Consider the following 15,764-nt stretch of genomic DNA (forward strand, 5'->3'; position numbering starts at 1 on the left):
ACCATTTGTTTGAACAAGAAAGCAATCTTGTGGAAATTAATGATTAATTGGTATGCTTGAATAAGAAATATGTTATCTTTAACATTGTAGATAAAATTATTGTATGTTTATATTGTAGGTTATTGAACTGAAAGTATCTTTTATGTTTTTAGTTTTGGAATTAAAAGTATCTTTTTTTTTATATAAAACTTCTATGAATAAGAAATATGTTTCAATAAGAAAGTAATGATGTTGAAAAAACTGTACTTGGTATTCTAATAGAAATAATACATGATGTACCTTTTATGTTTTAGACCAAATTGTAGTATATGCAGGTAAAAATATATCATTTATACTTTAGTTTATCCCTATGGCCCCTGGCACCAATTTTAAATTCCTTTCTGCATTTAGTACTGTGTTACATTCAAAATTCAGTTAAACCACTTTACTACCAATATATGGAAATGAAGTTAGCATTATATTGTATGTTATGATTTGAATTCTTATGTCATCTAAGTTTTAGTTATTTTGTTTCAAAGGAAACCTTTCAAAAAATACTTAACCTGCAGTTTTTGCATCACGTGATCCATGAGCTTTGAAAAATCTCTACTTTAACACCATTTCCCTCTTACACACACAAGCTGGCATGTGCAGGCATTTCTACACACTAAGTACGTATGTTTGACCTAATTGTCATGTGAGAACTAAAGTCTGCAAGTTGAGTTGTCTGAGAAACAGATATAAATTTTTCCCACCCTTGACCTTTGCCATGCCCACTTTCTATACTTTGCCTTGAAATCTACAATGTACATGTGGTTACTTGACACAAGTGTATATAGTTCTTTGAAAGAGTTCAGTTTACACTATACTCTACCAAAGGTTAATTTGAAATTGGCATGCAGTTTTCCTTAGAGTGTACATGTAATTGCTTTTCGTATTGTTGTGTGCTTGATCAACTGTGGCACTTACCTAAATATCCTATATAAAGAGAGTTAAATTGTATTTAGGTCTGACTTTTATATTATAGACAATAATGTATTATGTTTGTTTGAAAAATCATATTTGAATAGTTTAATGATTTTTATAAGTTTAACTTCTCGCCTGGATTTTGAAAGGTTATAAACAAGATGGTATGTACAAGCACCATCTTGTTTCAACAACACGTCTATATACCTTCACAAAGCCCTGTGGGCATCAGTTTATGTATGGGCATAATTGATAATCGATGAAGACTTGAAAGTTAAAGATATACTGTAAATGAATAGATAAAGACTTGAAACTGTGCATATAAGAAAATATGTCTATTCTAGTAGATTTCTACAAAGAGTTGAAAGATATGTAAATATTTCAGTTTGTTAATTTTAAACATTTCATTGCACTGTATGTTGATGATAATAGACATAGTAGAGAAAATGGAAAATGAAGTATAAATATTTACCTTTAAAAAACTTTTGATATTCATTTATGAAGTTCTAGAGATTATACAAATGAAATGTGATAACTGTAAGATAAAAAAAAAATAGTATTTTTATACTTCATATAAAAATCATCTTGCAGGTGAACTATTTAAAGTGCAAATAACTACATTAATTAAAGAATTTTTTATTAGAAATAGTAGAAAAACTTAAAAGTAAATGTTTTATTTTTCTAAAACTACATGCTTTTAGGAACATTTCTGTCAAATTTTAAACAATTTCATCCACTAGTTTTCTTTTTGGAACAAAATATAACAAGAGCAATGTTACATCCTAAGAATTGTAGCATGCAGTTGCCATAGGGTTATGGAAGTAAAATCTTTATATAGTAGGTTTTTGTAGTAACGGTGTAATGTTTCAGGTTATAGAAGTAAAGGTACCTTTTATGTTTAAGATTATTTAGGTAAATATGTTTTGTACTTTAAATTATGAAAACAAATTTGAACAAAGAAAGGTGAAATAGAAAGCAACTGCCTAGTTCAGAATAACACTTGTAGAGAAAGTCTTGTAGGACTAATCAACAAAAGTAGCTCTTGTAGAAAGGACTACATTTTGAAAGATGAAAGGTTTTTAAAATGAATAATCTGCCCATGGGTCAAAGAAACCAGAAAAAAATCAGTGAATTTTATGTTTTCAGTCTGGACAAAATATGGAAAAAGTCAGAATTTTATCTGATTGAGTGGTTTTCTAGGATAGGGAAGGCAAAAAGTAAATTGTCATTAATGATAAAAAATCTTGCAATTTTAAAACATCAGTATGTGTATTTTATGCACAAAAGTGTTTTATATACATCAGTCCTTTTGTTTACCATTAATTGTCATAGAGTATGAAGGTAGCCTTAACATATATAAAAGCTAGGTTCCAACCTAAATGACTCATAAACATTACTTAAGGCTCTAGACAAAACTTGGTCTCATCTTCCTAAAGCTACATCACAGAGGATCATCTTAATAACTACAGACTAAAACTAAAAACTCTTAACAAATTATTATGGGTGCATCAATTAAGATTTTCATAGTTAATATCAATAGCTGATGTTTGCCCAATCATATTGGCTGATACTGAATTTATTATTAGTACAAGCAAGGTACTTTAAACTACTGAAACAAATTAAAATTTAACCTATAAGTGCCTTTTTTTGCAGTTGCATTTATAACAAAGACTCACAAATTGTACTTACTTAGTGCATTTAGTTCAGAAAATGAATAAAAATAATAACAATCATAAAGTTTATAAAGTACTGTAGCTGTGTCTTTCATTAATGTGTAGTAGAAACTTTATGCATGTAAACATAGATTTTAACTTCACCACAAGAAGTCAGCATAAAACTATTTAAATGCTCAAATGATCAATGTTGTATAATGCACAATTAAATTTTTTAAATTTAAAATACTGATCAATAGTTATAAAAAACACTACGTGTCGTCCTCAGGAGTGTGAAAACAAATGCAGTGCAAAATATAAATACAAAAGCCATGATCATGTGACTACTAGTTTACATTTTTTAAAAAAATCATGCCATGTACTTACTTTCTGATTTTCTAACCCTTTATCCTTATTTAAGATTAAATTATTTTTACTGGATTTCATTATTTCCAGGGTTTCTCTTATATTTCCAGCTGCCATATTATTCGATTGAGCCAGAATAACAGTTTTTTTTCTTACTGGATAACATGACCAGTAGAATTATCGTGTTCAGCTAGTGCAGAGTTTTCACTTTTGTTATTAACATTTCTCTTATGTTCATTTACTCTAAATTTTAAATTTATTCTAGTTTGACCAATGTATACACTACCACATTTACATTTAATCTTATAAATACCTGTTTTCTCCATTAAATTGATTTCATCTTTAGTGTTATTTAATATTTGACTAATTTTAGTCAGTGTTCTATAAATGAGAATGAGATTTTTGTTCTGTTTTTTGAATTTATGGAAAATCTGACCTGACAAACCTGGGACTTTTGGTGAAAACAACATTTCTTGTTTATCTATTTTATCAAATGTCAGTTTCAGTTTACTTTTTTGATCATCATTCATTATTTTGTCAAATTTTCTCACAGCTGTATGAACAATATGAGGCAAAGAAACCTCTATCTAATGAGTTATTTATGAATCCTTGTAGAAACAGTTAAACTTGTACCATTAAGTAACTGAATACATCCTGTTTATTAAATAATCTGTAATGTATCAAATATCTGAGTAATATATTAGGAAAATTTACTGTTTGTCATGCAACAAACAAGATGCTAGGACAGGAAAGAATAAAGATTGGCAGTAGAGATGAGCATGCACAGCTGGACAAAATTTGATCAATAGTTTTGTTGTCAAGTTATGGGGTTTCAAACCATAGTATGTATGCTATTGAGGTCAAGTTATTAATTATTATATGTGTAGGCTAGTACAGTCAAGTATGAGTGTTGTATTTTTTATTGTGTCTAAATCCAAGGACTATACCAAAATAAAAATAATGTGAGTACTTTTAGTAATAGATTTACTTAGTAGCAGTCTTTATTTAATATTATAAGTAACATTATGTAAGAACAAAATATAAAACTTAACCCTTTAGTCATTCGAGTGGTGTAATACTATTTTGCAATATCACTGTCAGTGATGAACCTGTTTGCAAACAGTAACAATCGTGTCTGTGCCAGTTACAATAGTCTATAAGGACAATTGTACATTGTAATAGTGTAGAAATAATGTAGTTATAAACATTGTGGTTATTTTGCCAGTAATTCTGGTTCTGTGCATAGAATTTCTTGTTTGTATAATTAGAATTTACAACATAGTTATTTGTAAATATAAGTAAACAAAGTGGGATCTATCCATAAATATATGGTGATATTAATTTAAAAAATTCAATACTTTTGATATAAATGAATTTGATGAACATAGTTTCAAAGCACATGCAAAAATATTACATTATGCTTTGGATCATAGGATGATTTAATTAACATGTGCAATTTTTTTATAGATATCAGAAGTATGAATTGACTGCATTGTATCATAGGTGTCAAAGCTGGAAGAGGCTAATGCCCCCACAGATGTCAAAATAGATGAGAAGAGGTGTCTTTCCACCCCTTCAGTTTCAGGACCAAATCACAGAAACTATTCATTAAAATATATAATTACATGCATGGAAAACTGTGATAAAAGGATTTTATACAATGCCCTCTCAACAGAACACCCCCCCCCCCCCCAGCCTGAAATTTCTTCTAACGCCTATGTGTATGGTTACCAAATGAAAGTTTTGTGCATCTATGCACATAAGAAAATATTGCTTTAATAAATATTTGACAATGAGAAGTGCATTTGTTAAAGAATATTCCACTTTACAACAGTGAACATCAACATGATCCTTCCATGTATTAACAGTTGAATTTTAATAGTCACAGTTGTTAAAATTCATAGTGTTATGTGTGTTGTGATAATGTTTTTGTGACTTAAATTTAAATTAAAAAGTGTATTCAGTATATACTAACATAAAAGAATGGATAAACTACATTTGTTATGTATGTTCTGATAAAGTATGAATAATTCAAGAACAGTGTGACCAATTACATTGAAACTTTGCAAGATAACATTTCAGCAAACTGTGGCTCTTAACATACAGCCTATTTTGTCTTTATGAAAAGTAGGTGAATAATGTTTTGCACTTTCACATTTTATTATAGGTAATATACATTACAAGCATTTGTCAAATGTTCAGGGAATAACATATTTTGGTCAGAGAAAATTTGGAGAATTTCAGTCTACCCATGATATGGGAACAATGTCTACCTAAGTCTTATGTTTTAAGTTACATAATTAAATATATATTTTATTTTTTAGGTTATGGAATGGAACAAGGAGGAATTAAAACTCAACTCTACAACAATCATCCTTCAAAATCTATGAAGATTGTTTATCTAGAAATTATCCCCTGGTTTCTTCGGGTTTATCTTCATACCTTACAATTGAAAACCTCAGGAAAAGCATTAAAGCCACGTGGGTCTTATTTTTATCTATTATGTAATGCACTTCTGTTCTATTCACTGAAGATTGCAAATTTTTTGAAGTAGCTAGGTCATTAAAAAAAATCACTGTGACAAACACATAGAATGTAATACATGCTTCTAGTTTCCATAACATGCAAGTTCACATGGGAGAGGAACCTGTCAAGCACATGTTTTCTATGATAACTAGTGTAACTACTAATGTTAAAGCCAGAACATATGGAATCCTTGTATACGTATCACTACTACCGATGTTTATTACATAACTAGTGTATAACCCTTCAAAAATGATGGGGTATGTACTACCATCCCCATCTCATAGTATACCCTAACCTCACATTTCATAGCTAACTGAAATAAATTTTGCAAAGTCAAGTTTGACCAACAAAGAGGCAGAAAAGTGCAGTCGAGGTAGTCAAACATTGGTAAATTCCTTTGTGAGCCAATCAAAATTAAGATCATTCATGGTGTATTCATAGAATAATTATTGGTAAAAATCAGTCAGATTAACAACATCTAATATATAAAAAAGTCAGTGCATTTTGGTAACCCAATGTTCCAACAATGGCCTTTTTGTCATGTTGCTTAGCAATAAAAGTATAACCTATTATTGTTCTTAGTCTATGTACTGAAAGTATAAAATGAAATGTATAGACAACAAAACTGGGAAAATATTTGTTGCTTTCTTAATTTAGAGTCTCCTGTTGATTAAGGAGGTTTGTTTTTTATTTAAAATGTTGGTGATATAACAGAAAATAGTTTAATTCAGAAATTATTTATGTTTAAAATTTAATTTATATTTTTCATTTCATGATATATATTTTATGCACTTTGCTAGGTTAGATGATCCTACACTACTTATTTACTTTAGGCTTATTATACCAACATCCACTGCACTTATTAGGTTTCACAGCACCTCACACTTCATGGTCCCGTTGCACCCCTGTCACTAAAATCATAATGGGCAGACAGCAATCGAACTATTCTATCTGAATAAATGCATTTTGGCTTTTATGACTCCTCCTATTTCAAGAAATCAAATGTGATGTGACACACTGGCTTTTATATAGGTTAGATTTGGTGTAACAAGTATAAGAAAATATTTTTTTTAATTAACTGACATGAAATATTTTAAAGTAGATAGAGATATGCTCTGTGTGTGCAACACATAAATTTAACAATCCACACACCATAATACTTTTGAAAGATCTGTAATTTATGTGGTGTTTGGTAGTTTTGTTGTTATATGAAAGTAATCTTACAAATCAAATTCTTAATATTATTTGCAGCTTTGTTGCATTTCTTGTTTTTTGATAGATGCTGATAAGTATTTCTCTTAAAAATATCATCAACACAGAGGTTGTGCATTTCCAACCTGGGAGGGATCGAACTCATCCGTATCATTTTGAAATTATTGCCACACTTCCACCAGCTTCTGTAACAGAATTATCATTCCAATTTGATCGAGCTTTTTTGAAGTGGACCGAATACCCACCAGATGCCAACCATGGCTTCTATATCAGCTCTGCTGTAATTAGCACATTGTTAAACTCTGCAAAAAATTGTTCCAGGATACCTTTACATAAATCTACAATTTTGGAAAGGTATATTAAATTGTAAATCTATCTTTTATCTAAGAAATGTGCTGTATTGTAAAAATATTTCCAGTTTCATATAATCACAGACAGATGAGTGTGTTGTATTACATATATATATTTCTTTCTTAAATGTAACCATTGTTTAATAGATCTGGTGTATTAAATATGTATTATTCTCAAATAATCTGATTTATGTACAAGCATAAATAGGTCTGCTTAATTACCAGATGATCAAGCAGGAAATTTGCAGAATAATCTGAATTTGACTTAGACTGGATTTTAAGCTGTGTGAGAAATAAGTAGACTGGACATGTGATTTAACGTAAGAACAATATTTCTGGCACAACAAAACTGTGTGTGTGTGCTTGCATAGGTACAGGAATGATTAGCTCTACTGGATCAATGAATGAATGAGCAGCTTTCTTTCAAGACAAATTTCTATTGAACTGGTCACATTGAAAACTAAATTGAACTGAATGTAGAACTAAACTTCATTCTAACAGACAACCTTTGTCCTGGTCAATTGCAATAAGTTTCACCATAAGACTCTCACAACATTCACGAGCTGACTTCTGGGCCAAGTGTTTATACCAAACTGCATCAAACATACTAAATGGAAAAAATTTTAAATTCCTACATTAATAAAGATAGTGGAGAACATGATATATCCACATAACACAAATATGTACCTTTAGTTTTAAATGTAAACACATTCAGATAAACCTAGTCTATCAAATATGTCTTCATAATGGCTGGAGATGGCTTGAATGGGTAATGAAGAAAAACTTTAATGTAAGTTTAACATAACAACATTTTGACAAGGTTTTATCATCATCAGGTACATGTCTTCAGTTTAAAAATGTAATCATTGTTTGACAAATCTATTGTATTAAGTTTGTATCTTCAGTTTTCAATGTAACTTCCAATAAACATGTATTAAAATTATCTCTAGCCTTATACATAACCACTGATAGGCAAGTTTAGTGTATTAGAAAGGTATATCTAATTTAGGATACAACAATTTATTTGTAAATCAAAATTGGAAAGTTTCTTTATATGTAACATTTTCATTTTACACATGCACTGTTGTCTTTCTACAAAATGAATTGTTTTAATCAGATCATAAAGTTATTTTAGTGTACAAAATTGGCTGTAAGTGTTTTTAAGTTCTACTGATGTTATTTTTAAGAATCGTTATGTTATTTGTAGTCTCTTGATTCACAGTAATGTAGGAAGTAGAAATATAAAGTACTGGTTTTTGGTTGTTTTTATGTTTTACCTTAATGTTATATCATGTTTTGTCTTACAGTCTAATCGACAGATCTGTAACTTACTTCATTAGACTACACACAGAAATGCTTCTAGTGTCTCTGCCAACACCAGATTTTAGCATGCCGTACAACGTGATTTGTCTGGCCTGTACAGTAGTTGCTTTAGCTTTTGGCCCTATTCATAATATTACCACAAAAAGGTCAGTGTTTTTATACAAAGTGACTTAAAGAATACCAAAATTGATTTTTTTATTAAAAAATTTTTGTTCTTTTTCAAGTTCCAGGTAATATTGGTGTACTCATAACTTTATAGCATTTTCACTCACATTAGTTCTACTACAATAAACATATAAAAAATGAAAAAGTGTATTTCAGATATTTATCAACTTCTTTCTGAGTTTTATTAAGATGTTATCCTGGCAACTTCTGTGTTTGTATGTTTTATCTCTTCTCTCTACCTTCATTATTTTTCAGTAGGTTTGCTCTCACTTCTGTCATTTTAAAAGTTGATAACTTTACCACACCATAAGCTTTCCAAGTTTTCATCTATTGTTTTTGATCCTTTCACTATTTATATGTGTGTGTATGCTTCTGATATGGTCTTACCTCCTCCTCACACAAAGCTATCTCAATCTTCTTCTACCCTCTTAAGCATTGCTAAATACATTTTGCAGTCAGTGTGCCAGCCATTATACCCCATCAATTTCGCACCATTCCTGAACATATACATATTGTGTGACTACTCTCCACTAATAGTATTGTGCCACCTATATTGGCACACCTAGCTCTCTCTGCTGTTTTCACTCAATCCTCCCTTTCTGGATTGGCACAGCATTGTTTAGACATGTGTTTTTTTGCATGTGGCTACCACTTATGAACATTCTTCTTTGCCATGTTAGCTCGTTTGTCCTCTTCAACTCTGGCATTACATGCATGTTTTCTCTGTTGTTGTGGTCTTCAGAGTCGGGATCCTGTCTTGCACCTTATCTCCGGGATTTATTTATGGCTTCATTTTTATGGCATTTCATCTTTGCTATGGTCACGGAGTCTTTGGAATATTTGGTGGAATCAGTCCAACAACAGTATACCCTTTCCCATCTGGTAGCCCGTTTGTCTCGGTTGGAGCCAAGTGTGGCACCAATTCCAGTTTCCCATCCTTCCCCTTCCCAAACCTTATCTGTCCCTCCTTCTTGAGGTGCCAAATCTTGTCATTTTTCTCGATGACGCACGATAAGTTGCCAACAGTTCCGTTGACAACCCAGTGAGAGCTCAACTTGCAGCCTTTCTTCATCAATAGCACCCTTTCATCAATGATGTATGGGTTCTTTGAGTTTTATCAAAAGGATTCAATATCTTATTTCTTGCCACACCTTCCTTGTACCCATTTCCTTCCTTTCCCCTCAGGATCCAATTGTTTGTCAGCGTCTATCAGAGGTGGTGCAGGACCTCCTTGCTCAACAGGCTATCGAACCTGTTACCCATCATTTACCGAGATATAACTCCCGTTTCTTTGTTGTTCCCAAGAAAACTGGGGACTGGAGGCCTGTCATCAATCTGTCCACCTCAATCTCTTCATTCACCTCACCCATTTCACCATGGAGTCCTACTTCACCCTCTGGTGAGCATTTTCTCCCGTTTTATGGATAACCAAGATGGACATCACCAATGCTTACCTGCATATTCCTGTCTCAGCAAGGTCTCGTCCATATCTTCGGTTTGTCCATCACTTCCTTTCATTTATGTTTTTATTTTCAGAGACCCTAGTTTTTCTGCTGATAATGGGATCCCACTCTATGGAGAGTGTTGCTTGGTCCGGTATGTTTTACCTCAAACTTGCACTATTTACTGATTACACCATAATGCTCACTGTAGAGATGGTGTGTTCTGCAAGACTACTCGTGACTTACCCAGTGGTATATATACATACACAGGAGTCCTGACCAGTTGCTGAGGTGGTGGACCATGGAAGCTTCCTCCTGAGTGAGTTTAGACATTTATTTTACCATACATACTCTTGATTATTTACTCAGTGAGAAGAAGGAAAAGCTGGTTTCCCTCCTTCCATTTCCCCTGGATGATTTTTCCCAGGTGTACAGCTGTCAAAAGAAATATAAACAAATAGGTTGTGGCAGGTCCAGCCTATGTGGGACCCTCCTCATTATACTAGGTTCAGGATGACACCATTCTTTTCCTATGGTTGTGTGCAGTAAAGTCTCCTCTTACTGTTAATTCTGGTTTCAGGAGTTTCTTTCCTTGCTCCTACAGTTGAGGAACTTAGTCTGCCTCATAATGCCAGCTACAGGACATACATACATTGTTCCTATGGTTGAGTAAATCTTTCATGTCCTCCTCATAATTTTGGATGCAGGATGACCCTGCATTTATGGTTGAGTGATTTATGATTTCTGCTCATAGTATCGGTTACAGATTTTACGGTTGAGTTGAGGCAACACCATGACCCTATAATGCTAGGTTCAGTTTGTTGTACTTCTTGCTCCTATGGTGGTTTTGGGAGTTTGTCCAGTTCTGGTCAAAAGCTATCTTCCTCTTATATAATTCTGGTTGCTTGATGTATGACACTCTGTTTACTTATGGTTGGGGTTGATGAATATGTATAACATGGTCCACATGCCCTAACCACTATATTTATGTTACAGTATATCTCAACCTCCTTTTGCCGAGGATGAGTTATAGAACCTTGTCTGTCTGTTTGAGGTTGTGTATGTAAATAGCTAATTTTATTTACATTTTACTATGGACTGAACCTCTCCGAACATATTGCTTTTGTGCACATCTTTTTCTTTCTGCCCATATCAGATTCATTTCCTACTTCAAGGGAGAAGAGCATACCCGTTCCAGAAATAGTATGGTACCTCACAAGTATGCATTGTTTTCATCTCAGAGCACACCCATTCATTCTGGGTGGTCGCTTTCTACTTGGTTTCTATGTTGTGCACCTACACTGGCCTGTCTACCTTTACAGTGTGGGATTCTAGCTATGTGTAAGACGAGGTAAGACTGTAGCGTAGTAGAAGTTAACATTGTTCTTACACTGAAAATGTATTTCCTCTCACAAACTTCCCACCCTTCCTTCCCACAACTGGTCTTCTTCTTTGGAGACTGCTAATTCTCGAAAGTGAGGAATGAGTGGGAATAGCAGAGGGGCTAGCTGCGCCAATATAAGTAATATAGGTGGTACAATACTATTGGTGGAGAGTAGTCACATGATATGTACATGTTCAGAAATAGCACAAAATTTATGAGGAATAAAGATTTGTGCACTGATCATGAAAATTTCTTAGCAATGCTTAAAAGGCAGAAGAAGATTGAGATAGCTTTGTGTTAGAGGAAGTAAGTACCTATTGGAAATACATTTAGTGTAAGAAAAATGTTAACTTTGAGTCTATCATGATCTCAATGATTTCTTCTGCTTACCTGCCTTTGCTCTTTTTTTGTTTTGTTTTTGACAGGAATCTTTTATGTCGATTTTAAGTGGGTTTAAGTCTTCTCTGCATCCTCTTTTTACCTGTGCCTACTTCACTTCATTAGTTCTTGGTGAAATGTTTCAAACTTTTCAAGTATGCCTTTCTCCTAATTGGTACCTTTGAGTGATTCCTAGTACTTGTTCAGCCTTTTGCCTTCTTGGTTATTTTGTTTTTCACTTTAATTATTTTTTACGTATTACAACATGTCACTATTTATTGTTGCCATTTTACTATTTCTTACTGCTTCTCCCAAAAACATCTTTATCCTGTATCCTGCCCATTCAATGCATTGTTATTTGGCATGTGGGAAATCTTCATAACTTGATCTTTTCACCATTAAAATATTTTTTTAGATTTTACTGTAAATAACTTAGTGACACAACTTATTCATAGGCTTTACCCCAATTGTGTGGTGCTTTTCATAGAGAACCTCTGTAACATCCATTCAAGTTTAATTCCTTGTTGCTTTTATTTTATAAATTCATATATACATATAAGGTATATTTTAATTTTCAAATTGAAAACCTTTAACAGCACTTCCCATTCTGCAACAGTGATGTTTATCCCAGAAAGACGTATGAAACCACAAGGTAGTATTTTGGGACGTTTGCCATCATGCCCCCAACATGACTAACATTTTCCTCAGCCATCCACTTGTTCCTTTTAATATTTTCAAAACTTTTAATAAAAATAAACCTACAGAAAAAGTAACATCATAACATTCACACCAGTGGAAAGAAAGAAGTTAATTCAACCAAGTCTTTAGACAGTACTTAATTTGTTTAACCCTATGAATACAAGAGGGTCAGAATGCAAGTCATAACATTTTTACAGTTACTTTCAAAATTTAATCAAACTACTCTATTATCAATGTATTTTAATAAACATGGCATCAAGCCATAGCCTATACAGTTCACACTTTTATATTATCTACATTTTAATTTCTTAAATGCAAAAGGAAATATTCAAATTGATTGCAAGTGTGTACCTCTGAGTCACATGATGCAGGGATGCTCGTACTTCTCATTTATAGATTTTTTCTCTTTGCTTATAATTGCTTCAGATGATTTAGTTAATTAGAAACACATTCTATGAATGTTGAACAGCCAGAATATAAAAGTTCAACCTATTTTTGCTTGACTGAAATATCACTATATTTGTTCAACCCACACTGATATGCCCCTCCCATATCATAAATCTTTCAAGAAATGTCTACAGTTCTCTACAATAGGACATATTTACAACCAATAGAAAGAGCAATTTCTAAGCTACATAAAACAGACAATTATCTGTTTTATTTTAGTAGAGAAAGCCAGTAATTCCCAGTGAAAATGTGATATGTTTAGACTAAAGACTGCACAATTAATAATGGAATTTTTTAAGCTTATTTATAGGCTAGTTAGGGAGCCAGATAAATTATATAGGTTTTTGTGACATTATTTTTTAGTGTCTGATATACTTTTAGTTTTTTAAAAAGCATATCTAAGAACTATATGAATTATTTTTTAGACAGCCAAATTGTAAGGAAAAAATAGGCTTAGTAAACCATGCAAAATGCCTCATATCTAAAGTAAGTGCTAAAGTTTTGGTTTTATATACATTTTAAGTTACTTTTATATATTTTTAACTGAAATAATTACATGTAAAAGTTAGAAACTTATTAGTTTAAACAACAAAAAACTTAAATAAATATTTCAACTCAAGGAGCACACACACAAGCTGCTATAACTTGATATTTTGTTTACCCTAACTTTCCCAAGTGTTTTATTACTTTGTTATGCTACTTAGACAATAAAATTAAACAAAAGTAAGTGTGAAACTATTAGGAGGCTGAGACTGTTTAGGATAAATAATGCTGTCTGTTACTATCTGCAGTCATCCTAGAAAACTAGAAAAAAAATTATTTTTGATTTTATTTCAAAATTTTCAACTTTTGTTACAAATGATTTTGGTACAGTTAGTAGAAAGAGAAAGTTTAAAAGTTTTTGGCAAAACTTTTGGAACTCAATTAGGAGGTTCTAGAGGTTATGAAAACTGTAAAGTGAAAAAAAGTGTTTTTATTCTTAGCATGAAAATCATCTTTCATTCAGACTGACTTAGTAAAGCCTTCATAAATTTACAAACAAATTATTAGAAAAAGTTATTTATTACAATATCTGATTTCTTAGTTTATAATGTAACATTACATTACAAGCTTACCCAAATTTCATAAAGATGCACTTAATACATTCTGAGTTAAGTATGTATAGTTTTATAGTTACATGATGGTTACAAGGTTAGTCAAACTGACTATGGATGTATGCATAGGTTAATAAGTATGTCAAATTACAAGATGCATTCACAAAATTTCCATATTACATGAACTTCAATATTTGTAAGAACATATGAGTTAAGGTAATGAAGAATATATAACAATATATAAATAACCACTGTCTTCTGTATTCAGTGTCAGGAGACCTTTTGCCTGATACTAGGGCTTATCAGGCTGACTGTGATATGACAGACACCATAGTGTTTAAGACACTATTTATATTATTAAACTGCATGGGCAACAAATGCTACATTGTGACCTACATTAAGTTGGTGAAATGCAAATAAGTAATGGTAGAGATAATGTTCACCTTTATAAAACATGAATTTGTATAGATGCTAGTAAACTCCATACAGTCATAAAAGTCAGTTTAATGTTCTGGCTGCTGATCGATAAACAGAAAGATTTTTGTTTAATAGGTGCACAAAAACAGTATTTTGGATCTGTCTTTTTCTCTCCTACAGATGTAGGAAAGATTGAGCTTTCTAGTTCTGGTATTGAATGAAAGGCCTCCTGAGTAGTGACCTTTTTTTTAGGTAAAATATAGATCTAATATGTCTGTTTTACACACACACCTGCTTTAATGGTCCATGGTTTGTATCCCTTTGCCACAGAAATCATGCTATGCATTATAAGGGTGGCACTCAAGTTCTAATATTTGGTTAGAGTAGACCAAGAGTTATTGGTGGTTGCTGTTGGCTAGCTGCCTTCCATCTGTGTGAGAAAAAAAAAGAAATACTGCATTTTAACATAGTTTTTATACAAATATTAAGCACATTGGTTTTCACTACTTTGGTAATTTTTTTCATTCAAAATCATAGCTTTACAACAACTGTATTCCTCTTTGAATTTCATTATTTTATTTCTTAAATCTGGTTAAAAGATTTCTTTGTTGTGTGTTAAGTTGCAAAAAATAAAAATACGTTATGCATTTTGATTACTATGTTCTTGTAACTTCTTCCAGTATGTTGAACTTGGGTCCACACCAGTGGTTCTCAAACTTTATACAATCTGAGCACACTTACAATACTACAAATACTTGCTGACGCACTGTATACAAAATAGGACTGATATGTTATAATTAAGTTAAATATATAGAAAAATAACGCATTTAATAAAAGCAAACTTAACATACCTCTATGAAGTTTATTCATTCCTGTGTTAATGAGAAACACGAGGTTGATGAGACCTTGCGATTTCTTCAATGTTTGGTCTTATGTTTGAGAGACAAACTCTCATTTCCTCATCAATGCATTGAAGAGTTCCTCTCTTTTTACGCTTAATTGTGGCGAGGGTTGAAAATCCCAGTTCACATAAATATGAGGTGGAAAATTGCAATAAAATGGCCAGCGCTGTTTTAGATATCGACACATGTTCTTCTTTGATAGAAAACCAAAAAAGCTTCAAGAGACAATTCTTTGTATTTAATCATCAATCCACGATCAGTGGACACAGCTACCAGTTCTTCTTTTTCTGTTAGCGTTAAACTAGAATCTATTGCAGTTTCTACAAAAGGGTTTCTAATCCAGTCATATTGCGCAGTGTTAATTGATGGAAAATAATAACTCAAATTTTCTTCTAAAGTTGATAAATGTTCAACTGTCATTGGCAGAATTTCAGTTTTACAATTATTACCTACCAATGGAAA

The 15,764-nt window shown here is 32.0% G+C and overlaps 1 protein-coding gene across 1 annotated transcript in view; it reads left to right on the forward strand.

Moving 5' to 3' along the window:
- The window catches only part of LOC106462057 (GPI transamidase component PIG-T-like), a 91,866-nt gene that overhangs the window by 73,818 nt on the left and 2,284 nt on the right, over positions 1-15,764 (forward strand). The window contains exons 9-11 of the mRNA XM_013921935.2: positions 5,288-5,443; positions 6,809-7,055; positions 8,359-8,520. Coding sequence (XP_013777389.1) covers positions 5,288-5,443; positions 6,809-7,055; positions 8,359-8,520 — 565 coding nt within the window. The remainder of the gene's footprint in view (positions 1-5,287; positions 5,444-6,808; positions 7,056-8,358; positions 8,521-15,764) is intronic.

This window comes from Limulus polyphemus, unplaced genomic scaffold (assembly GCF_000517525.1).
Source record: "Limulus polyphemus unplaced genomic scaffold, Limulus_polyphemus-2.1.2 Scaffold1085, whole genome shotgun sequence".
Lineage (NCBI taxonomy): Eukaryota > Metazoa > Arthropoda > Merostomata > Xiphosura > Limulidae > Limulus > Limulus polyphemus.